General features: G+C 41.7%; 1 protein-coding gene across 1 annotated transcript in view; it reads right to left on the reverse strand.

The window, feature by feature from the left end:
- Positions 1-9,751: 9,751 nt before the first annotated feature.
- Positions 9,752-21,480, reverse strand: part of PPP2R1B (protein phosphatase 2 scaffold subunit Abeta) — a 41,106-nt gene continuing 29,377 nt past the window's right edge. The window contains exons 7-15 of the mRNA XM_075604405.1: positions 20,504-20,618; positions 19,889-19,959; positions 17,732-17,866; positions 16,317-16,490; positions 15,095-15,155; positions 14,064-14,218; positions 13,310-13,452; positions 12,947-13,038; positions 9,752-11,386 (exon numbers count right to left, since the gene is read on the reverse strand). Coding sequence (XP_075460520.1) covers positions 11,370-11,386; positions 12,947-13,038; positions 13,310-13,452; positions 14,064-14,218; positions 15,095-15,155; positions 16,317-16,490; positions 17,732-17,866; positions 19,889-19,959; positions 20,504-20,618 — 963 coding nt within the window. The 3' untranslated portion in view covers positions 9,752-11,369. The remainder of the gene's footprint in view (positions 11,387-12,946; positions 13,039-13,309; positions 13,453-14,063; positions 14,219-15,094; positions 15,156-16,316; positions 16,491-17,731; positions 17,867-19,888; positions 19,960-20,503; positions 20,619-21,480) is intronic.

Raw genomic sequence — 21,480 nt, forward strand, 5'->3', positions numbered from 1 at the left:
AGACTGTGAAAGTATTTATCGGCTACTATCTGTTTGGCTAAAGATGGCATAATCCCCTAACAAAGAAGGAATACAAATGTTTATTGTAGGATTACACAAACAGCTGTGTCATAAAGCCAGAAAATGTCCAGTATTTTAATAATCTGGCACACAAATAGTTCACTTGAGTTACTGTACCAGTTACAGCATAAAAAGACAAGGCGGTTTTTATTGGGGTCAGTGATCTGACCTAGTTTTCGGTGTTTGTCTAGAAGTGAGGTTCTCTAGGTTGCTTTGGAAAGTGGAGTAATTGAAACCTGGAGTCACAACTCTTTCTGACAGTAGAAATACGCAACAACCCTTTTTAATACAACTTAAAAGACATTCCTAACAGGGTCTGGAAACACCAGAGGGTGGGCTAGAGAGATATGGCATAAGTGTAAACGTACTAAATATCAAATATCATAATATATTTACATATACTTTTTATTTTTTATTTTTTTTAATGAAAGTGGTCAGCTCCTAATTTTCCCCTTTTAAAAAGATTATGGCCAGAAGTACAATTTGGGACTGCACTGGGCACTAACTTGTTTACTCTTGCAGAAGGAGCCTGACAGTGCTTTTATTGTGCTAGGACCTGTATAAGTGACTTGGTTCCATAACCTGCTGCCTCACCCACTGCGTCATTGTACGAGAACAATACACATGCTGTTCTCCCTTCTGTTTTCAAAAGCGCAAGAGGGAACGCGGCAGGTCAGGCTGCAGCCTGGTGCAGAGACCGTGTAGGAATGTGACAACGCATCACAAGTTCTATTGTTTGGCTCCATTTAAAACCCCTAGGCCGTTTACTGGGTGCTTGTATAAATTCTGTGCACACTTGTGTATACAGTATAGATTTGTATGTATCGATATAAAGGTGTATAGAGATCTGTATGCAAAGATATGTTTGTAGCTATGTAGATCTATGTATAGATGAGTGCTTTGTAAAGTTAGATGTATGTACATATACATCTATCTATACGAATGCACCCATATCTATAGATCAGTGCATAGATAGATATAGGTGAGTATTGGTGGGGGGCGGGGGGGTTCACAAAATAGCCACAGACAGGAAGTGAAATCCCTCAGTAGGGAAGTAGGTGGTGTACGGTTAAGGTAAGTAATAATAGTCAGTAGATACAAGGTACCAGAACAAGCCAGGGGGTAGAAGAAAAAGGGTATTCATTATAACAGGTCAAGTCTATTCTAAGTAGGTGTATTCTGCCTCAAACACGTGTGTCGGAGATGCATACTTGCTTATTAATAATTTGCTTTCTTGGGTGCCAACACACCGAAATCACTAAGGGTTAATAGAGATTATTGAATGCATTATAAGTAAAAGCTCAGCGATAAACAACCAAAGTAGGATTTGCAGCATTGTAGAACTGTATTTCTGTACCCAAAGAACCGGATTCACAGCATGATGGAAACTGTTACATCTTCTCTCACTAACCAAGTCACTTGACAATCATTAATTTTATACACTGTATACAGAGTGACCACTCCCCCTCGTCAACAGCATGACACTTGAATTATTTCCTAGAAAGGCCTCTTTCTTTTAAAGGAATTATAAATACAGATTGATCGCTCCACCTAGTACTTACTAGTAAGTTTCTCTCCTAAAAAAATAATCTTCTTCTCAAGTAATTATAAATACATATAGATCATTTCCCCTTATCAATAGCAACACTTGCAACTGTTCTCTTTAAAGGCGCAAATACAAACAATAAAAGGTAACTGTCGTCTTCTAAAGTAATTATATTTGATTATCCAGCTTCGCTGCTTTCCTTTCTTTACACTACCCTTCTCATACCATCTGTTTTCTCATCACCTAGTTTTTAACCTCATCAAATCAGTGGAGGGGTCAGTATAATACACCATAATGCCACCAATTGGGACTGTCAAAAAATAGGAATCTACCCCCTCTCTTTTCTCATCCAATCCAGCTGAAAGGGGAAAATGTTATTTATTAAGATTGCAGCTTCCCCCTTTTTGCTAGAAAAACCTGCGGGTATTGTTTATGGAAGGTGGGGGTTGAACGGTTACTAAAATGTGTCTCTAAGGCCGCACTTGCAGAGCTGTCGATGGCGACGGCGACACGACGGATGACGTCACCGTCGCCACAGGGGAAAGTTATATTTCGCTGGGCGGCGGTGTCGCGGGTTTCCTGGCATTTGATTGGTTCAAGGGCTGTCACATGAGGCGTCAGCCCTTGAAAAATCAAATTTTGCCCGCTACCAGTTTTCGCAACGGCGACGTCACTTCGTCGCATTGTCGCTGTCGCACTTACTATAAGCGCACGCGGCGGCGGCAATGCATTTGTTTTCGGGCAACGTCGCGTCGCCGGCACTATAAGCGCGGCCTTAGAGAGAATGTGTGTTTGAGGGCTATTGAAAGCCTTCACATTATGTGAAATGATCTTAACAGGCAGCATTGCATAGAAGAACATCTACTGATGCTTAATGAAACCATACATCTATTTGACCTGTAAGGACTCCCCCACCAGACAGAACATGATATAGGGGTCTACAAGACCCGCAGAAGATGAAAGGTGTCCACTCCCAATTAAGCGATTACTATACCAAGACAAATTTCCCTAGCCAATTCCAATCTGGCTTTCACCCCAAACACTCCACCGTAACTACTCTGCTAAAAGTTTGCAATGAAATCCAGTGTGGAATGGAACGGGGTCAACTCACTGGTGCAATATTCCTAGATTTTGCAAAGGCTTTTGATACTGTTGATCATGTTATCCTGCTTAAACTCCAGAGCTCTGGAATAGGTAAGCATGCTTTAAACTGGTTTCAGTCCTAACTATCAGGTAGATCCCAACATGTGTCCATCTCAGGCTCTAACTCCAACCCCCTGGATATCACATGTTTCGTCCCGCAAGGATTTGTTCTGGGGCCCCTACTCTTCTCAGTGTTCAATGATCTTCCTACACTTGTAAGGGAGCTTCAATACACATGTATGCAGATGACACAATCCTATATGCACACAGCCATAGCCTCTCTGACCTTGAACACATACTTCAGTCTGCCATTTTGAGACTTGAAAACTGGATTTCCCAAAACAAACTTTTTTTAAACACTGACAAGACTGTAACCATGGTATTTGGGACCAAGACTACATTTTTAAAGCTTCCAGTGACTAAGCTCCAGATCAGAACCAACGCTAACACCACCCTAACTCCTGTTACTAGTTTTAAATACCTGGGCATATGGTTTGACTCCCACTTAACATTCGGAATGCACATTGGTACCCTGGCATCCAAAACCTATGCCACACTAGGTGTACTTTACAGGAACAAATCCTCCTTAAGCCTGCTAGTCAGAAAGCATTTTGCACAGCAGATGCTAATGCCAATTATAGACTATGGAGATATAGAATATGGCTCGGCACCCCAAACCCACCTTAGCAAACTTGACACCCTCTACAATTCAATTTGTCGTTTCGTTCCCCAATGCAACTACAACACACATCACTGCGAAATGCTCAAAGAACTAGATTGGTCATTACGCGAGTCTAAGCGCAAAGTTCACCTTTCCTATCTTGCCTTCAACTACTTTCTGGGCAAACTACCCACCTATCTGAACAAGCTCCTCACCCGTACCACATGCAGCACTTATCATCTGAGATCAGACTCCAAAAGACTGTTCATGGTCCCAAGGCTCAACAAAGTATCCGGCCGCTCCTCCTTTTCTTACCGTGCACCACAAAACTGGAACAACCTACCGGAGACTCTCACATCCACCACCAGTTTAAGTTCTTTCAAAACTAAGGCTGGCTCACATTTTAATCTGGTCTGTAACTGTTACATAAGCCTATAATATACATCTTCTCTAACTGTGCATGCAATGTATTGTATATAATGTATACCCTGTTCATTTATGTAACTGTATTTTTTTTTTTCCAAACATTTTTGATTAGGCATAGTTATTTTCACATACATTTGGTTACATTACATTTCTGGCCTAATACATATAGGTTTTCCTTGTTCGATTAGGGGACGGGGGAGGGGGATGGGGGTCACACTCAGGGCCACCTTATGGTCCATGAGGTGTAGAGAAAGAGAGAAAAAGTATGGTGAAAGAGAGGGGAGAGAGATAGGGGGGAGGGGAGGGTTCATCTCCCCCTCGTCTGGCCACTCTTCTTGTGATCTCCCCTACGGCTCAACTGTCGTTTTTATGATTCAAAGAATTTTATTCTGGATCATTCTATTGGATTATCCAGGGTGCCCAAATTTTATAGAACGCTTCAGTTGATCGTTTCAGGAAAGCCGTAAGTTTTTCCATCCTCATTACTTCGTTAAGTCTATTTTTCACCTGTTGTTTTGTGGGGGGCGCTGTCTCCTTCCAGGAGAATGCTACCGAGCATCTTCCTGATGTCAGAATAAAGGAGATTCATTTCCATACTGGGCGATCGATCTCCTCTATCGGTCTGCCCAGAATGAAGGTCAGTGGATCCATAGGAATTGTGAGACCTGTGATCTCTTTTATTAAATCTTGTATTATAAGCCAGTATTTTTGGATCTTTGGACATGGCCACCAGATATGGGCCATGTCCCCTCTATGTCCACAGCCTCTCCAGCATAGATCCGAGGCCAGAGGGAAGATTTGTTTTAGTCTCACTGGGGTAAGATACCAGTGATACATTATTTTGTAAATATTCTCCTTCACCGTGGTACATATGGATGTTCCTATGTAACTGTATTTTTAACCATGTATTATTTGTCATATGAACTATGTTCAGGACATACTTGAAAACGAGAGGTAACTCAATGTATTACTTCCTGGTAAAACATTTTATAAATAAACACACAGAGTATGGCTAACTTATATTTACTGGCATATAACTGATAAACACAATACGGTACATGTCCACCCAATGCCGTACCCACACAGTACTCCCACTGTCCGACCACCCCCTTGTCCACATCCTGGTGCGGTTCCCCCAAAGTTGAGTGCCCTGGGCACCTACCCACCCGGTGTCCACAAGACAGGCTCACCCCAAAGTGTGCGAGGAGTAGCGCTACCCCTGTGTATGGCCGTTGGTGCACATAGATGAGATACCTTCCTGGTATTAGTCCAGACCAGGCCACCTTGGCTGATGGATCCACTGGGCCGCAATGTGGTATGCTGGGTCCTCGCCGTTCGGATCCTCAGGTGTCCGCCTCTGTAGGGATGTCCTGCTGAAGTGTGTCCCTATAATAGTGTCTCTGATAATATATGCCTGGATCTGGTCCCAGAACGCAGGCCGTAGTTCACCACGTGGCCGTCCGGTCACTTAAGCAAAGCCTGTCACTATCAGGGCTAAGGGGAAGCGTCCGTATCTGGGGACTTCCCTATAGTACCACAATCTAGCAGGGTCAGTGGCCTAGCTGGGACCTAGTGGGAGTCACTTGCGCCTTGACACTACCTACTCCCTCTGCATCCCTGCTCCGACTGAAGTGTGATCCCAACGGCGTCAAATGTATCTATCTTCTCCGTGAAGCCGTCAACCCTATTGGATGCAATGGCCCATGTGCTCCTGTATCTCCCGGAGGCTCCTGGGATACGTAATAAACGTAGTCCCTTGTGGAGCCTCTTCTAAGATGTAATATCATTGAGGATATTACTCTAACAAATCCCACTGACATTGCAAATGCATTCAATGAATACCTTGTAGTGTGTTCTACTAACTTATTAGTGAAATGCAACCCAAACTACAAATATGAACCTCATTCTGGGAGTACCCCAATAGCCTCACACTCTCCCAACAATTTTCACAATTGCCCACTGCCCACAATTTTCAATTTGTCCCAGTATATGAAGGAGATTACACAAGCGCTCCTCAAATTAACTAAGCAGCCAATGTAGACCTGACCTGCTACAATCTAATTTCCTACGACTTGGTGCCCTAGCCATTGCCAAACTGCTTGCTTCCATAATCAACTATTCTGTCTGCAGGCCATATCCCCAAGACCTGGAAAACTGCCAGACTTGTGCCCATCTTCAAAAGTGGGGACAAAAGCACCGTCTCAAACTACAGGCCAATCTCCCTTCTCCCAAGCCTATCCAGTCATGGGAAAATGTGCTCACTCCTAATTAAGCGATTACTATACCAAGACGAAATTCCCTAGCCAATTCCAATCTGGCTTTTTGCCGCAAACACCCCACGTTTACTACCCTCCTAAAAGTTTGCGATGAGATCCAGTGTGGAATGGAACAACTTACTGTTGCAATAGTCCTACAGTGTGCAAAGGCTTTGATACTGTTGATCATGTTATATTTCTTAAACTCCAGTGCTCTGGAATAGGGAAGCATGCTTTAAACTGATTTCATTCCTACTTATCAGGTAGATCCCAACATCTCTCTCAGGCTCCAACTCCTTGGATATCACCTGTGGTGTCCCTCAAGGCTCTATTCTGGGGCCCCTACTCTTCTCAGTGTTCATCAATGATCTTCCTATAGCTTGTAAGGGAGCATCAATACACATGTATGCGGATGACAATCTTATATGCACACAGCCATAGCCTCTCCGACCTTGAACACATACTTCAATCTGACTTTTTGAGACTTGAAAATTGGATTTCCCAAAACAAATTGTTTTTAAACACGGACAAGACCAACAATGGTATTTGGGACCAAGGCTAAATTTCTAATGCTTCCAATGACTGACCTCCAGATCAGAACCAATACCATTCTAGCTCGTTACTAGTTTTAAATATTTGGGCATATGGTTTGACTCATTTAACATTCGGGATGCACATTAATACCCTGACATCCAAAACCTGCCAAACTAGGTGTACTTTATTGGAACAAATCCTCCCCAAGTCTGCTGGTCAGAAAGTGCATAACACAGCAGATGCCAATTCCAATTATAGACTATGGGGACATAGTATATGGCACAGCACCCAAAACTCACCTTAAACTTGATACCCTCTACAATTCAATGCCGTTTTGTCCTCCAATGCAACTACAACACACATCACTGTGAAATGCTCGAAGAACTAGATTGGTCATCACTAGAATCTAGGCGCAAGGTTCATCTTTCCTGTCTTGCCTTCAAATACTTTCTGGGCAAGCTACTGGTAACTCAATAAGCCAGGATGTCTGCATGGAGATGTTGGATCAAAGGGGAGGATGGATGTCGAGGTGTCGGGCCGTTTGGTGAGCGGGGAAGGGTGGAGTACCAGGTCCAGAGACAGACTCCCTGTGGGGGAGACTGTTCTCCCAGACTCGGTGGAGCCTACCCAGCGGGAGGTATGGGGCTGGCAATGGGAATCAGTTGCTCATAGGCACGGTTCCTATTGGCCAGTTCAAATGTTCCACTTGCCGACTTCCTGAGCTGCTCAACACACCCCTCCTCTGACGCATGCAGCAAGCCGAGCCTCCAGCTTGTGATTGGCTGTGGCGTTAGATCCATTCTCCGATTGGTCACCAGTCCCTCTACCATGTTAAACATAGACCTCGGTGTCCTATGTAAGGGGACTGCCCGATCAGAACCAGACAATCTTGGGACTTGGTCCAGTGAAACAATGGCGGCCTTTTCAAAGGTGCTATGCTCGGAATAGCAAAGCACACGGCACAGAGTTGCCAGAGAAGCATAGCCGAGGACAAGTTCTACAGTTGCGGCCAAGTTCTAATAAATCAACAAAGACCCAGCCAGCGGGGAAAGGCAGATCTCTCCCAGATAGTACTGTGGTGTTCCTTGATGTTGAGCAGATAGGGTAAGCCTTCCTGAAGCAGGCGTCCTGCACCTAGTGAGACTAGACTCCCCCCCAATTAAGTGTGTATTACCTGTATTTTGTGTTTCATTGTATGTCTGCTGGTTTTACCAGAATAAACCCCATTTAATTCCACTACCTTGTCCTGCCTAGTTAATTGATCCCAGACACCATGACAACTGGTATTTACAAGATCAGGCCTGCTCTGAGCAGTTATTGTAGTTAACAGTGGGTCACACTACAAAAAACTTGTTTAATGATTTTATTAATACACAGAGCCGAGTCATTGTACTGAAACAAAATCTTGTTAGCATTATTTTCGCAAGTTTATATGAAGTATCCAAGATCCTTCCGATATCCTTTCTAGAAATCGTACCTTCAAAATATCTGCACTCAAAATCCCCTAACCTAGAACAATTCCTTCAAAGACTTTGGAATTGTCTGTACAGTATATTTATATTCCATAGAGAATGGTGGCTGCCATTTCCTTCACAATATCTTTTGCAGTCCACCTTTCTGGAGAACTGTGCGCATTTTCCCATCGTTGGTAGATACGCTCATGTTAATGTTATCTATGGGCCCCAAATTCTTTCCCCATCACCTAAAATATATTTCTACCTGGCAGTTAAACCAGCAACAAATAAGCTGATTATTTACTTGCCAACAGTATTATGTATTTTCTGTAGATGTGAACAGTGAAAGCTATAAAAAGCTCTCATGTTGGATAAAAGGTCTGCCAGCCCAAGAAAGCTGCCGAGTTGTGACATCACATGGACAAGCAGCAACGGCACATATTTTGCAATTAAAATTGGTGCATTTAAAAATTAGTGTGGATCCTCACATTACCCCTTGTTTTGTTTAGACTAATGATTATGCCATTATTTGCCAAAGACATTAAAAGTGTTTATTTTGGCAAGTCTTCCCCATTTAAGCAACTAACTGGAAACATTACGCTTTCGAAGATTCAATCACCTCTAAGTTAATTACAGCGATAAGGTTGCTTCCCCGCTGGCACGTAGCGCACGGTGCTTGCCGAGGTTCCTTCTTGTAATGTGAATTCGGATGTCCCTGCTCACGCGCGTGCACGTACGCTCTCCCAAGCTCGGCGCTTGGAGAGACAAAAAAAAAAATTTAAAAAAAGAAGAGATTGAAGCGCGCTCAGCAGCCCCACACAAACAGCCCTGATCCATGCCCCCCGCTCCCGCTTGCAAAATTGTCAGGACACCATTCGCTCATGCTTTCAGAGTTGGTAACGTCAGCGCCAGCGGGGACACAGCCCAAGTCGTTCAACAAAAGGTTTTCTGCTATGTAGAATTGCTTCAAGCCTTAGGCTCACTGAGCCAGTTACAAGTCATGTTGAAAGTGGCTTAGAAAAAAGTAATGCTACTGTACCAGACCTCAAAATGATCAATGTATCAATTAAAAGGCTTGACCATATTTTGGAAAGAGTATTTTTGCTTAGAAAGCAGAACGTGTGAGCTGTGGTTGAAGTGATACAGGAGGGTATTGAGTGCCTCAACTTTTTACTTACAGGTCCACAGTACCACTACTGTTTTGTTACTCACTGCTGCCCATTCTATTTAAAGAAACCACCTTAAAAAAAAAAAAAAAATCTCCATCACCCACAATATTTTTTTTTTTTTTTTTTTAGATGAACGGGTTACCAAGGTGCTTTCCCTTATGCCATGCTGACCATCAAAGTTCAAGATGTAACCAATTTCCCCAATCTGTTGGTGTATTAGCAACATGTTGGCAGATTATCGAACACCAATAAAATTGGCAAGAGATTAAGACTACTGTACAATGAAACATGTGAAAATGTGACAATTTATCAAGGACAAAATTTGCTCATCCCTACCCAGTAACTGTGAGTCAGGTCTGGAAATGCTCCAGTGCCAGCCTGCTCATTTATGTAGCTTGATAATCATTAATGCAGTCTTAAATTGCAATGCTGTAGCAGGTATGACACAAAGTTGCATCTTTAATAACAGAAATATTAGTACCTCAAAATTATAAGGAAACCACTTTGATCGGTTGAATATTGTTTATTTCCTTTTCATCAAGCAAGTACATGACAATTTCTACAGCTGATAACATTGAGTTAACCTTCAAGGAATGTCCCAAATTAAAATGAGTTGAGTTTAGTTTTGCGCGGAAGGCGTTGTTAGGACAACCCAAGTACACGCGTCTCATCTTACAGAGGGATGGGGGATTTAACTTAACGAAAGCCACCTTGTCCAGGCATTGGGTGCAAAGCAGTCCAGCAAATGAATAGAAAGATTGACGGTCAGTTTCTCCATCAGAGGGTGTTGATTCAAGTTGAACTGAAACACGCTGCTCTTTAAAGTTGGCAAGAGTTAACCATGATCATGCCATACATGCAAACCAAGTACTAAAACATTGCTCAGTAACTATACAATCCCAGTGCCAATGGGAACAATAAAAGGTGATGAATTTACAAATTAACCCTTCATTGGATGGAGGGGACAGCAACATTACCCACCAACACATTGAGTCAGTATTGGAGATCAACCATACAAAACCAGGTGGAAGTGGAGAAAAGTAGTCTCTAAAATCACATTGTTGGCACCATATTAAGTAGTCATAACATCGCATAAACTTATGTACTCTGACTAATCTCGTTATTTTATATTTTATCCCGGCAATGGTTAATTCAAAACCAAAGTCATTAACTGCTAACTACAAATAGTCATATTGTAAGCATTAGATTCAAAGATTTCATCTAAACTTTGGGGCAGGCAAAGTCCTTCTATAAACTTGTAGTAAGCAGTTTAAACCATTTACATGTACTCTTATAGTATTAGATAAACAACATTGAAGATCTTATCTTTTCTGGAGTCTGGAAGCCTACATCTCTGCAAATTGATTTAGGACAGTGTAGGGCAAAAGTACACCAATATAATATATATAATATATATATATATCTGGCGTCTGCTAGATCAGAAACCTGCCTTTTCCTTACTACTGGCAACACATCAGGAGATGGAGGCTGAATGGACAGCTTTGTGTTCCAGAAGCCACATCCAGAGTGATTTGTTAAGAATCTCAGTACACATCAGCCCCTTCATGCCCCAATCAACACTATTGCAGTTTAATTAACACCCTATATCATGGAAACCCCTTCTGCGTGACGGTGCTCCACTGGCACCATTGCAGTTTAATAAATAACCCACATACGGCTAAATTGCCACAAACCAGACTCCTGAAAAGAGATCGGTTTTATGTCAGCTTAAATTATGTGCAGCTCTCTGCACGAATGGCGAGAAACCATTTAACAAGTCAAGCTTATTTTAAGTAGGTGTAGCCTGCCTCAAACAAATGAGTACCACGTTAATAGGCTAAAGGTTATCTAGGAGTCCCAAACTCTTTCCCCATCACCTAAAATATTTCTAATACCTAGCGGATACACCAGAAACAAAGACTGCTATTGATAAGTAAACAGCATGTGATAGGAAATGCATAAATAATCCTTAACAAAAAAAAAGTCTTTTAGAAGAGGCACATATGTGGGAATGTGGTCTTCCAACAGTAGTTGCCATTTGTTTCTGTGAGGTCTTGAAAGGTTGTTCGAGTTTCAAAACAATCGTTCTACTATAGGCTGAACAAACAGGGGGTCTTCTCCTTACGCCAAGGAAAGAACTGCAAAATCAAAAGTGTTGGGTCAGTTGTGAATGCAAAACACCATCATTTCCTTTATATTAAAACAAATGTCTCGAATAAATAAGGCCACGTGACCATGTTATAGGAAAGGATTTGCAAAACAAATACACGCAGAAGATAGCACTTTGCACTGAACAGTGATAATTACGTGATATTAGGCATCATTTACCTTGATCACACTCATGGCTGCTAGATGACTGTTTTCTTTAACACTTAAAACGCCCAATTACAAAACTCCCTTATTAAAAACACATGGAATTATGGCCCATATTTGTCCAAGTGGTGCCACTGCAGAAAATTCAGATTCTAGCGAGTAGGCCATAAGGTGGCTTCCAGAGCTAAAAGTCTTCTGGAATAGCTCAGCTATGTAAATATGGACGTGTTCCATGTTCATGGTGGCCCTTCTTAAAGTCACGAGTGGCAAGTTCTCTCTGAGAAGACTAAAGACGCGGAAATTAATAGATTATTCTGATGCAAAAGTTTTTTCAACAGGTAATTTCCGCATCTTTAGTATATTCTCTGGAAACTAGCCTCAATGTTAATAGTAGAGCATCTTCTAATGGATATACCAAAAACCAACTGGGTTCAGTAAAGCCCATGTGCAAGTCTACAGCAGTAATTTCAACTGTCTTACTAGTGACTTGGTATGCAGACTACACTCTTCATGTATTTAAACCCATTACATAAAAGTGATAGACAAATCAATAGCTAATCTGGGAGGAAGTTGCTTAACAGTCAAATATCTGGGTCAATTGTGACATTACAAAAAAGTAGAGCAACAGGCTTTAGATTACTTTACCAGTGCATTAGCCAACGAACAAGTTTGGGCAGCGTGTTGACCAATAATTAAACATTAGGCATAATAAATTACAACTGATACTATTCAGACCCGTATTTAGGCATAGGCCTACTAGGCCAGGGCCTAGGGCAGTATATTTTAGGGGGGGAGGGAGGAGAGAGAAAGGCGAAGCCACGTGATCTCGGGACACTGCAAAAGGCGGCGGCCAGGGTGGCAAAAAGGCAGAAGAATTCTAAAACCGCCCCTGATTACTACAGTCCATATGGGTGTAAGGAATCGTCAGTATCATCTGTCACTGAATTGCGGGCTGTTTGACCACCAAATGTGTTACATAGCCTAAGTTTTGGTGACAATATAGTTAGATCATCCAACGCTAAAGTTAAATGCAGACATGCGCAAACAATGTATTTGTTTCTTCATATAACCACAAGTGCCTCACATTACGACAAAACAGGTTCCATTCATTCCTGCACTGACTTAGCAAGGAGTTATTTTCCTGTAGCTGGTGTCCCTAAATATGAATCAGTATGTGGTACATCTCCAGATGAGCCACAACCAGCTGGGTATTATGATAAGCAGCAAGTGTATGCAGGAAACATTGGGGCAATTATATAGGCGACTTTAAAAATTACAGGTAGCAGTAGGTAAACACAGACTTTTACCAAGAGACATTACCAGAGCCACACAAAGCTTTCACAGGAAATCCCATTATTTAAGGAGAATGTCTATTTAACACATACCAGTCATTGCTTCCTGCGCAAAATACTTCACATCCATGTCCTCATCCTGCCCCAGCTTCTGCAGCACAGGTTTGACATCAGATTGTAACGTACTGCAATAAGAAAAACCGATCAGAATCCAGGTTAGTGGGCTGCAGGTGTCCAGGGGTTTTCACTCAAAAGGGATGATAACAGAGTAAGCCGTTAAGGACACTGGTGGGCATGTACAAAAATTACATGAAGACCAAGCAGGGCAACACAAGGAATTGGGGCAGAAGAGATGTCATTTAAAACCACTACTTTAAAGGGTGTGTATATGTGCGAGTCTACATGACACTATTATGAATTTCACAACACCTGCACTAGTCAGAGATGAATACTTACTTGCTATCCAGAACTGGTCCTATTTTCTGCAGTGATTTGGCCACATTGAAACGTACATTCGCTACCTGATCTGCTGCCATTTTGAGGACAATGGGCAGCATCAGTTTGGTTGTTATTTCCTTCCCGCAAGTTTCTGACAAGGCCTGCAGATAAGATGGGAAAAGTATCCATGATACAGGGATTCATACAAATACACAGACTACTGGAGGAACCAAGCTGCAAAACCCATAGTAAACATCACAATCCTTTTCCAACAGGAAAATCAAACAGAACTTCATGCCAACTACAAGAGGGAAATGAGGCTAACTGCATCAAAACTGTTCTACGCATGCAGTAATCTTAGGTGCAATGCAAGAAACACATTTATGGGGCGGTGTTCTGCGAGACTGTCCAAATATAGGAAAATAATTGAAGAGAATGATCTCCACTTCTAGTTTGATATCTAGAGCAGGCTGTACACCCAAGAGTGCATGGCAAGTTGATTACGTTAGCCACTGACCTTGATAAGCCAATTACAAGGCTCATGTTTGTCAAGACAGCCGCGTCAGTTTGCAAACGACAAGTATGTAATGTGGCAAATGGAAAACAGATTATGCAACTCCCTATAATAAGACAAGACTTGGTCTCAAATGCAAAACTACATCTATAAAGAACTGTAAGATCTTCTGCAGCTCCAATATTTATAGAAACAGACGGGTTCCTCAATCTAGTTTCAATTCCCACACCACATGCTCGTTAATACCAGTTTACTTACATTAACACAGAAGAGTGTGGTCATTCTATGAAGGTAGTTTGGATCATTAGCCATGGCTAAAACCTTGGGAACAATGGTGTTCTGGGCCCATTCTGCACCAAACTTTTCCACAAGCTTCATGAGATTATTGGTGGCAGCTTCACGGATGGCATAGACTAAAAGGAGTAAGAGTCAAGCATTTGTGAGACAAGGAGAAAAAAAAAAACTGTTGAAAAGGTCAAATGTTCGTGTTGAAACTACTCTGCTTGCCAGTGACTGCAACTTCCATTCTACTGCAGGAGATGTGCAGAAATGTTATGAACTACAGTCATGCACGTCTATGTGGCATGGAAACTGTGGTAAAAAGGTTCCAGAATATTGCTGTGACCAAGAACTTCTTTTGCATGCCAAGTGCGCCTACTGCAGAAAAGACCTCAAAGACCAGAACCTTGTGACAATCACACAGGGCCACTGGTGTGCCATTTCATGTTTGTAGATGGCAAAAAAAGGCAGCAAGGATTAAAATGAATGCCATGTTTAATACAACGTTACAAACCATGATCTTCCTCCTCTTGCTTGTTTTTGTGGCATAAACTAAATTTACCAAATTGCAAAAGTACTGTAAATAAGTGTATACCGTATCTTCAGAGTGCAAATTTAAAAAAATAAATAAATTAAACTTTTCCATTGCAGAGCTGCAACTGGTATAATCTTTTTATAAAAGGGAGGTTTGGTCAAGAATACAATTTTATTAAGCATCAAAGTCCTTCACGTTAGTCTAAGCCAGTATTTGCTATATATAGTTAATGCAGGACAAATACAGCTACTAGAGTTATAAACTATGGGGAAACTCATGTTTATATACACGTGTGTGTTTTCTATGACCCAAGAGACCAACATGGGTGCAGTAAAGTACAGATAGACTGAAGTAATATCTAATTTGAGGGACATAGCATGGAATCAGAGTAAGGGAAGATTAGATACGCACAGCAAAGACTCTAACCCAGACTTAGGGCATAACTAACAAGTCTTTGCATATTCGTAGCACTTACCATGGTCAACCAGCCATGCCATACACAAAGAATTCAGCTTTTCATCAAAGAACTCCACTCCCTGAGAAGCAGAAAAGACAGGTAAATAGACACCAACTAGAATTCAATGCAACGTCATTTGTTACAATTAAAGGGGCAGTCCCTCCTAGAACAAGAGTAAATGATGGTCTGTTTGATAGGATAAATGGAGCTCATTGCGCCGTAAAAAAATAATTTTAAAAAATGGGTACGTACTATTTAAAAAAACATTTTGATCCAACTTTCATAGCAAAAATACTTTTTGGAAGGCGTTACTTAATGCATGTAGTGGCACCAAAACGATCTAAAGCTGAAGGTAAATTGTGTTTATTCGTTTGCTAATTATGCTTCCATTGGCGACAGAAGTAGCTATTATGCTTGAGGTCTAATACTTAATTCAGTTCTTGCTGGACTACATTACCCAGAATGCAAAGTTGTGTGTGGATCATGTGACCAGACAGTTACAATATACAATTAGTGCACTGCTAGAGAGGGGGCGGGGCTCAAGAGCCAGAGCCTATCAGAAGGGGAAGAGTTTGTGACTTTGCAAATGGTTTCTATAGAAACAAAAATGCTTCCTACATTAGAAACATTAAAAATGCTACAAGTATTTTCTCATACTACAGAACAGATTTATTTTTGTAATTAAAAAAACCACATGTAGGATATTGCTTGGTCTGCAGCTTTAAAAAGCAGCAAAAAGTGTCATTTTATTATTATTATTTTTTAATTAATCAGTTTTGTAGTATTAGTTATCTTTAACAAGTAAATGTCTTCTATTCAACTCCATGTTATTTTTAAATTTGTTTTAGAGCATCCTTTGATTTGTATAGCAGGCTTTAGTACATTTCCCAAGCAGTGCAAGATCTTTGTAACACTTTCCTGTTTGTGATCATTTGTTGCCAATATTCACAGCAGTATGAGCTGTAAACTAAGAATAATGTTACCGTAGTAATATAAGGATACCTTGTAGCTGCTGAGTTACACCAACTGAAGGATTGATGGAAACCAAAAGTCTATTTAGTTAGACACAATCAGGATTGTTACAGATTTACAACAGGAGCACCAAAACAATAGCCATGTGTAGAATTATACATTGTCATATGCTTTACATATAAAGGGAAAAAATTACATTAAAAATAAAAGGGAGAGGGATTGGGGAGTGGGGGGGAAGAGGAGAAGCAGTTTTGCTGCTTTAACATACCAGCTGACCGGCTAGCAACGGCATATATTCAATAATAGCCAGCCGCACTCTCCATTTGGTATCTTCAGCTAGCTCGACAATGGCAGGAAGAAGGGATTGAGAAAGCTGGCGGATGCCAATCACTTCATTCACGCAGTCCAGGTTGGATATAATGTTCAGCCGCACCTCAGGGCACTAAGGAAAGGGGGATTTGCTTTTAAAAACACGATGGCAGAATCTAGCGGATCGATTTCATTTTTTATAAAAATCAACAGCATAGCGAGCATTCCTGTTGCCAATATCAAGTTAGATCACTGTTACAGGTCTTAAAGTCAGGTAATAATTTACTAGATGATGAAGTCCCATTTGGCAGTGCAAGTGTTTGTGCTACATTCCCTAATGTAGAACTGGCACTGCCAAGTAGCCAAATACATAAATCCACCTGAGCCGCAGAATACCGACCAACAGTTCATCTGAATGAGTAGTTTACAAGCCCAGAAATTGTAAGATCTTCAGAGCAGGAACTGCTGTCTGCAAAATTCAATGTACAGGGCCGCGTACATGGTCAACGCCATTAGAGAATAATTCACACACGGAACAGGATGCAAGAAATATAAGCTGACCAACCACTAGTGTTTATTTATAACGGAGCTATATATTATTCCTGATCCAACATAACTGGTTCTTTAAATCAGGTGTTCAAAAGTAAAGCCCCATCCTTGAAAAAGGAGTCCACTTTCCATACAGAATACAGCAAATGTCCTCCAACACTGGACATACCCATGTAAACTGCACACCTCACACCGAAAACCTAGATAAACTTCTAGAGAAACCAGCAATGGCATTGGTAAGAGTAATAATGTTGGTAATGTATCTAGCCAAGTCTACCATGCTTAACATCAAGGTAAAACCTGAGTGCAAGTTGACCATTAAATCTATAGGCTGCAATGTGGAATCAAATGCTTAACCCAATTTTGATGCCAAGAGTTAGTCAATTACATGGAGGATTCAGGTTTCCAAGAGGCCCATTAAACGGCAATGATAGACGTTCGCAAGAACAAGGTCTTTTGGCACCTGGCTTTATTTTCCCCATAACCACGGATAGGTTTAATACGAGTAAAAGCATATCTATGCCTGGCACCTGTAGCCAATACCCATTTACAACTTGGCTACCTAAAGCATTTTTAGGCCCCCATGTGACAATATGGCACTGTAGAACACTGAATCTGCTTACCCTTTCGTTTCTACGGCCAAACGCCTGTAAAATGCTTCATTCAAGTATTTCAGAAGGAAAGAACACTAGAAAAAAATCATGCAGGTAAAAGGGTGGCATTTGGGAGATCTATTTGATTGCGGGTTCAGTTCAACCATAAGGATGTGCAGCAGAATGAGCGATTAGTAAATTACTGAGGAATCTGAACAAAAGGAGACATTACCTCATCTTTTAGCTGAGCCAGGAAAAGTGGTAGAAGGTGTTCAATTGTATTGTCTTTGCCTAAAATTGTGGATAATCCCATGATTACAGAGGCCAAGGCAGATTTCACATGTTGGTTTGTGTCAGATACCAGCTCCTTAAAAACAACAATTCAAACAAATGTTACAATTCATGTTGCGGTGCATGTCTTTACACGCCTAATTATGAAGCATAATTAGACACGAGTCAAGCACAACATAGAAAAAAAAAACCATGAGAAAATAAGTAAAAAAACTTAGTGAAGGAAACTCCAGAATATACAATTTCAACATAAGACGGCCTGCAAGACAACTAGATTGGCATTCCATTGGAAGGCGACAGGCACCTTGCATGCGAGAGGACATTCGTTTATTAGGATAAGTAGAAAGATTAGAGAATGCATTAAAGACTGGTGGCTATAATTTATCACACTAGCTCCAGGTTGTCATTTTTAATGAGTTGCTCGAGGAGTTTCTTTTTTTTTTTTTATGCTGTGGTTGTCTTGTAATTGAAATTGTGTTAAATATGTTTTTTTTAGTGTGTCCAATTACAAAGAGTCTTGGTTGCAAAGTGCTTCAGGTACTTTTTGCAATACATTTTGATACTCTTTAGGGTAGTACCTGTGTCATTTAGGCTTATACTATTTACAATATCTACAATATATTTAGAAGTCCAGGACGTGTGTGATTCGATATAATGTATCCCTGAAATTACTTGTTGCTGTTCACTTTAGGACTAAAAATAAATAAAATAGGCTTCTAGATGGCAGAAGATGCCTTAACAGAAGAATCATAAGGAAGTCTAGCCATAACAGTTGCCTGCGTTAGTTATTGTTAACAGTATAGCATGTAATATTCATTACAACGCTTAACTTTCAGGGGAGGTGATTGGACAGGAGACAGAAGCTGGACCCTGACTCCTCCGGACAGTAAGGAGTGGGGGCGCATATATAGGGGGTTCAGACTGAGTGTACATATAAAGGTGGGCTGCAGAGTGCTAAATAAAATACATATACACGTGTGCTTTAGTGTATATACAATTTTATTTTAATAAAATAATCTATACAACTATATAAAAAAGTGTATATTTATGAAAAAAAACTATAATTAACCTATAATGGTAATAATCCCCTCAGAACAGGGCATTACTGGGCAAGAAATTGACCAGTAATGCCATTCTTCGGAGATTACTTAATTAAACAATTTGCTGTCAGATAACAAAAGGAGCAAGTATACTAGGTCTTAGGCCTCGGTCCCACTGCGCTCGTTGGCGCGGGCGGCGGGTCGCGAGTTCCCCACCAGCAGGGGAATCCTCGCGAGCCGGTCCCGGTCCCCCGGCTGCACAGAGCACTACACGCTGTAGCGCGTCAGCCGCTGGAGACACCAGAGAATGGTGTTTTCTAGCGTTGACGCGTGACGTGTGTGGCTGTGAGCCAATGGGGAGGGGAGGCTTCGGGAGGAGGAGAGGCTTCGGGGAGCGGGGAGGAGTGTGGAGTGAAAGCAGGTGAGTGCCTTTCTCTGTGTGTGTGTCTGAGTGCGTGAGTGCCTGCCTGTGTGTGCGCGCGTGTGTGTGTGTGTGTATGAGTGCGTGAGTGCCTGCCTGTGTGTGTGTGTGCGCGTGTATGAATGAGTGCCTGCGTGTGTGTGTTTAAACTTACATTCCAGCTCCAGCCCGAGTCCGTGGAGGGAGGGGGGGGGGGAGAGTAGCGGGTCCCTCCGCTCAAGCCACGCCCCCCTCCCTGTCAAACCGCCCACCTCCCGATCAAACCTCCCACCTCCCGCCCAGGCTCCCGCTCCCTACAGACCGCAGATCGCGGTCTGTGTATCTCAGCGCACCGCCTGTCAGCAGCGCAGGTGCGCTGACTCTGGGAGCGGGGCCTTAGCCTTAACGGTCTCATCCCACCACAAGTGTACATTAGATTAAAGGATACTTCTAAGCATCACAGCCCCAGTCATCTCCAGGAGACCCCTACTTAAAACATAAACTTCTTTAGCAAGTACTATTGATTTACCATGGCACGGGCTCACTGAACCAGCCACATTGGTTCGCTGGCAATGAGTAGTAACAAAGGGGTATAGCACTATTATAGCTGCAAACTATTTCAATAGTGTTTCACAACCAAAAGGAAAATGACACTCACCTTTACATAGGGCAGAATGTGGTTCATGATGATAGTTTCTCTTCCATCTGCCGGCAAGTTCTCACAGAATTCTAAGACACAAAGTTAGTAAGGAAGAAAAAAAAAGCAGACCGTCAGATAACAGTTCTTAACCCTTTGAGTGTCCTACTATCACACAAAGGTCAGTCAGCAGCCATGGGGCCAGTGACATGTAACATGAGCCATGGTTCGTTTCCCCATTTACATCACTACTGTGACGTTGTGATCATACATGGAGGCATTCCAGTGCTACATACCCTTCAGTAGGTTGAAGGGACAGACCTGTGGCAAGTGTGGCTTGTTGTATAGGTTAAATTAAGGCAATTTTAATTTGTTTTAAAATAATTTTAAGGGATCGCTTGCCCAGCAGCCCAACTATTATTCCACAAGATTAAGGTGCTAGTGTGCTTACTAGGAAAAAACCCTCAATAGGAGAGAAGCTGCTGATCTTACAGGCTGGACAATACCCTCAAACAGCAAGTGAAATCTTATATATGGCAATTTCCATTTTTAAACAGGACTTCCAAAACAGTAGCTACATGACAGCAGAATAATGCACAGATCAGACGGGTTCTTATAGACTTGTCAACATCTCACCTTTAACTTTGTGGGCACCTGCAGCCCGAACCTCCGCTTCACAATCTTTCAGCAAGTTTTGAAAGGCTGGGACAAGGTCATTTTTGGTGATCTCTGGACCTACAGCTTTCTGGAGCTAAAAAGGAAAAAAAGGCAGTGAGAAGTGCGTGAAGCTGTGTGTGTGTGGTGAAGGCGGCAGAAACATATATACGGCTGGACTTTCAGGTAATACCCAAACGGTGTAGTACAGCAGGCAAATAAAATATTACAGTCCAACACCATATACACGATAGCACATGTCCCTTCCAAAGTTCTTGCAGATTGTACACTTAAATCGACAATAGGAGAAAAACCACAGCTCTACCTTAGTAATGCTAAGTGTACAAAGGGTGGTGGTGCATAGGGAAGGGAATGTATATTAACAGGATGATCAAGAGATGATCACAAAAAAGATTCCCATTTGATTGCACTCAGCCTAGTAGTCATTATTAGATACTATAGTATCAAAATCCTGCATATGCAATGCAGACACCAGGGACGTAAATACAAAAATAAAATTTTATTTAAACTCTTCTATATGAAAAACTATATACATACAAATAAAATATTATAAAAATCTCTAGCATCCCATGAAGAAGCGCGAAACAGCTGCCGGGCAAACCTGGCGACGCACTGGCTGATGACGTCAGCCAGTTAGGAGCAGCATGCGGTACACAGCACGCCGAAAGTAACAGACAAACGGAAGCAGGCAGACGGTTGTATTAATCCAATTATATGCAAATATTTGGCTTCATTACACTTCGGTTAAACCATTATAGCATAAAACATATGCAAAGAGAGAATCAGCAAGTCTAAAAACAAATCTCAAAATATTCAATGGAGCATACAAAAAAATAAATGGGACCACCACTGAATTTTCCAAGGGAAAGTCCAATGTAGTATATGTGTGCAGCGCACAGCCAAGGAATATAGAAGCTGGTCTGGCAAAAAAATCTTTT

Source organism: Ascaphus truei, chromosome 6, assembly GCF_040206685.1.
Source record: "Ascaphus truei isolate aAscTru1 chromosome 6, aAscTru1.hap1, whole genome shotgun sequence".
Taxonomy (NCBI): Eukaryota; Metazoa; Chordata; class Amphibia; order Anura; family Ascaphidae; genus Ascaphus; species Ascaphus truei.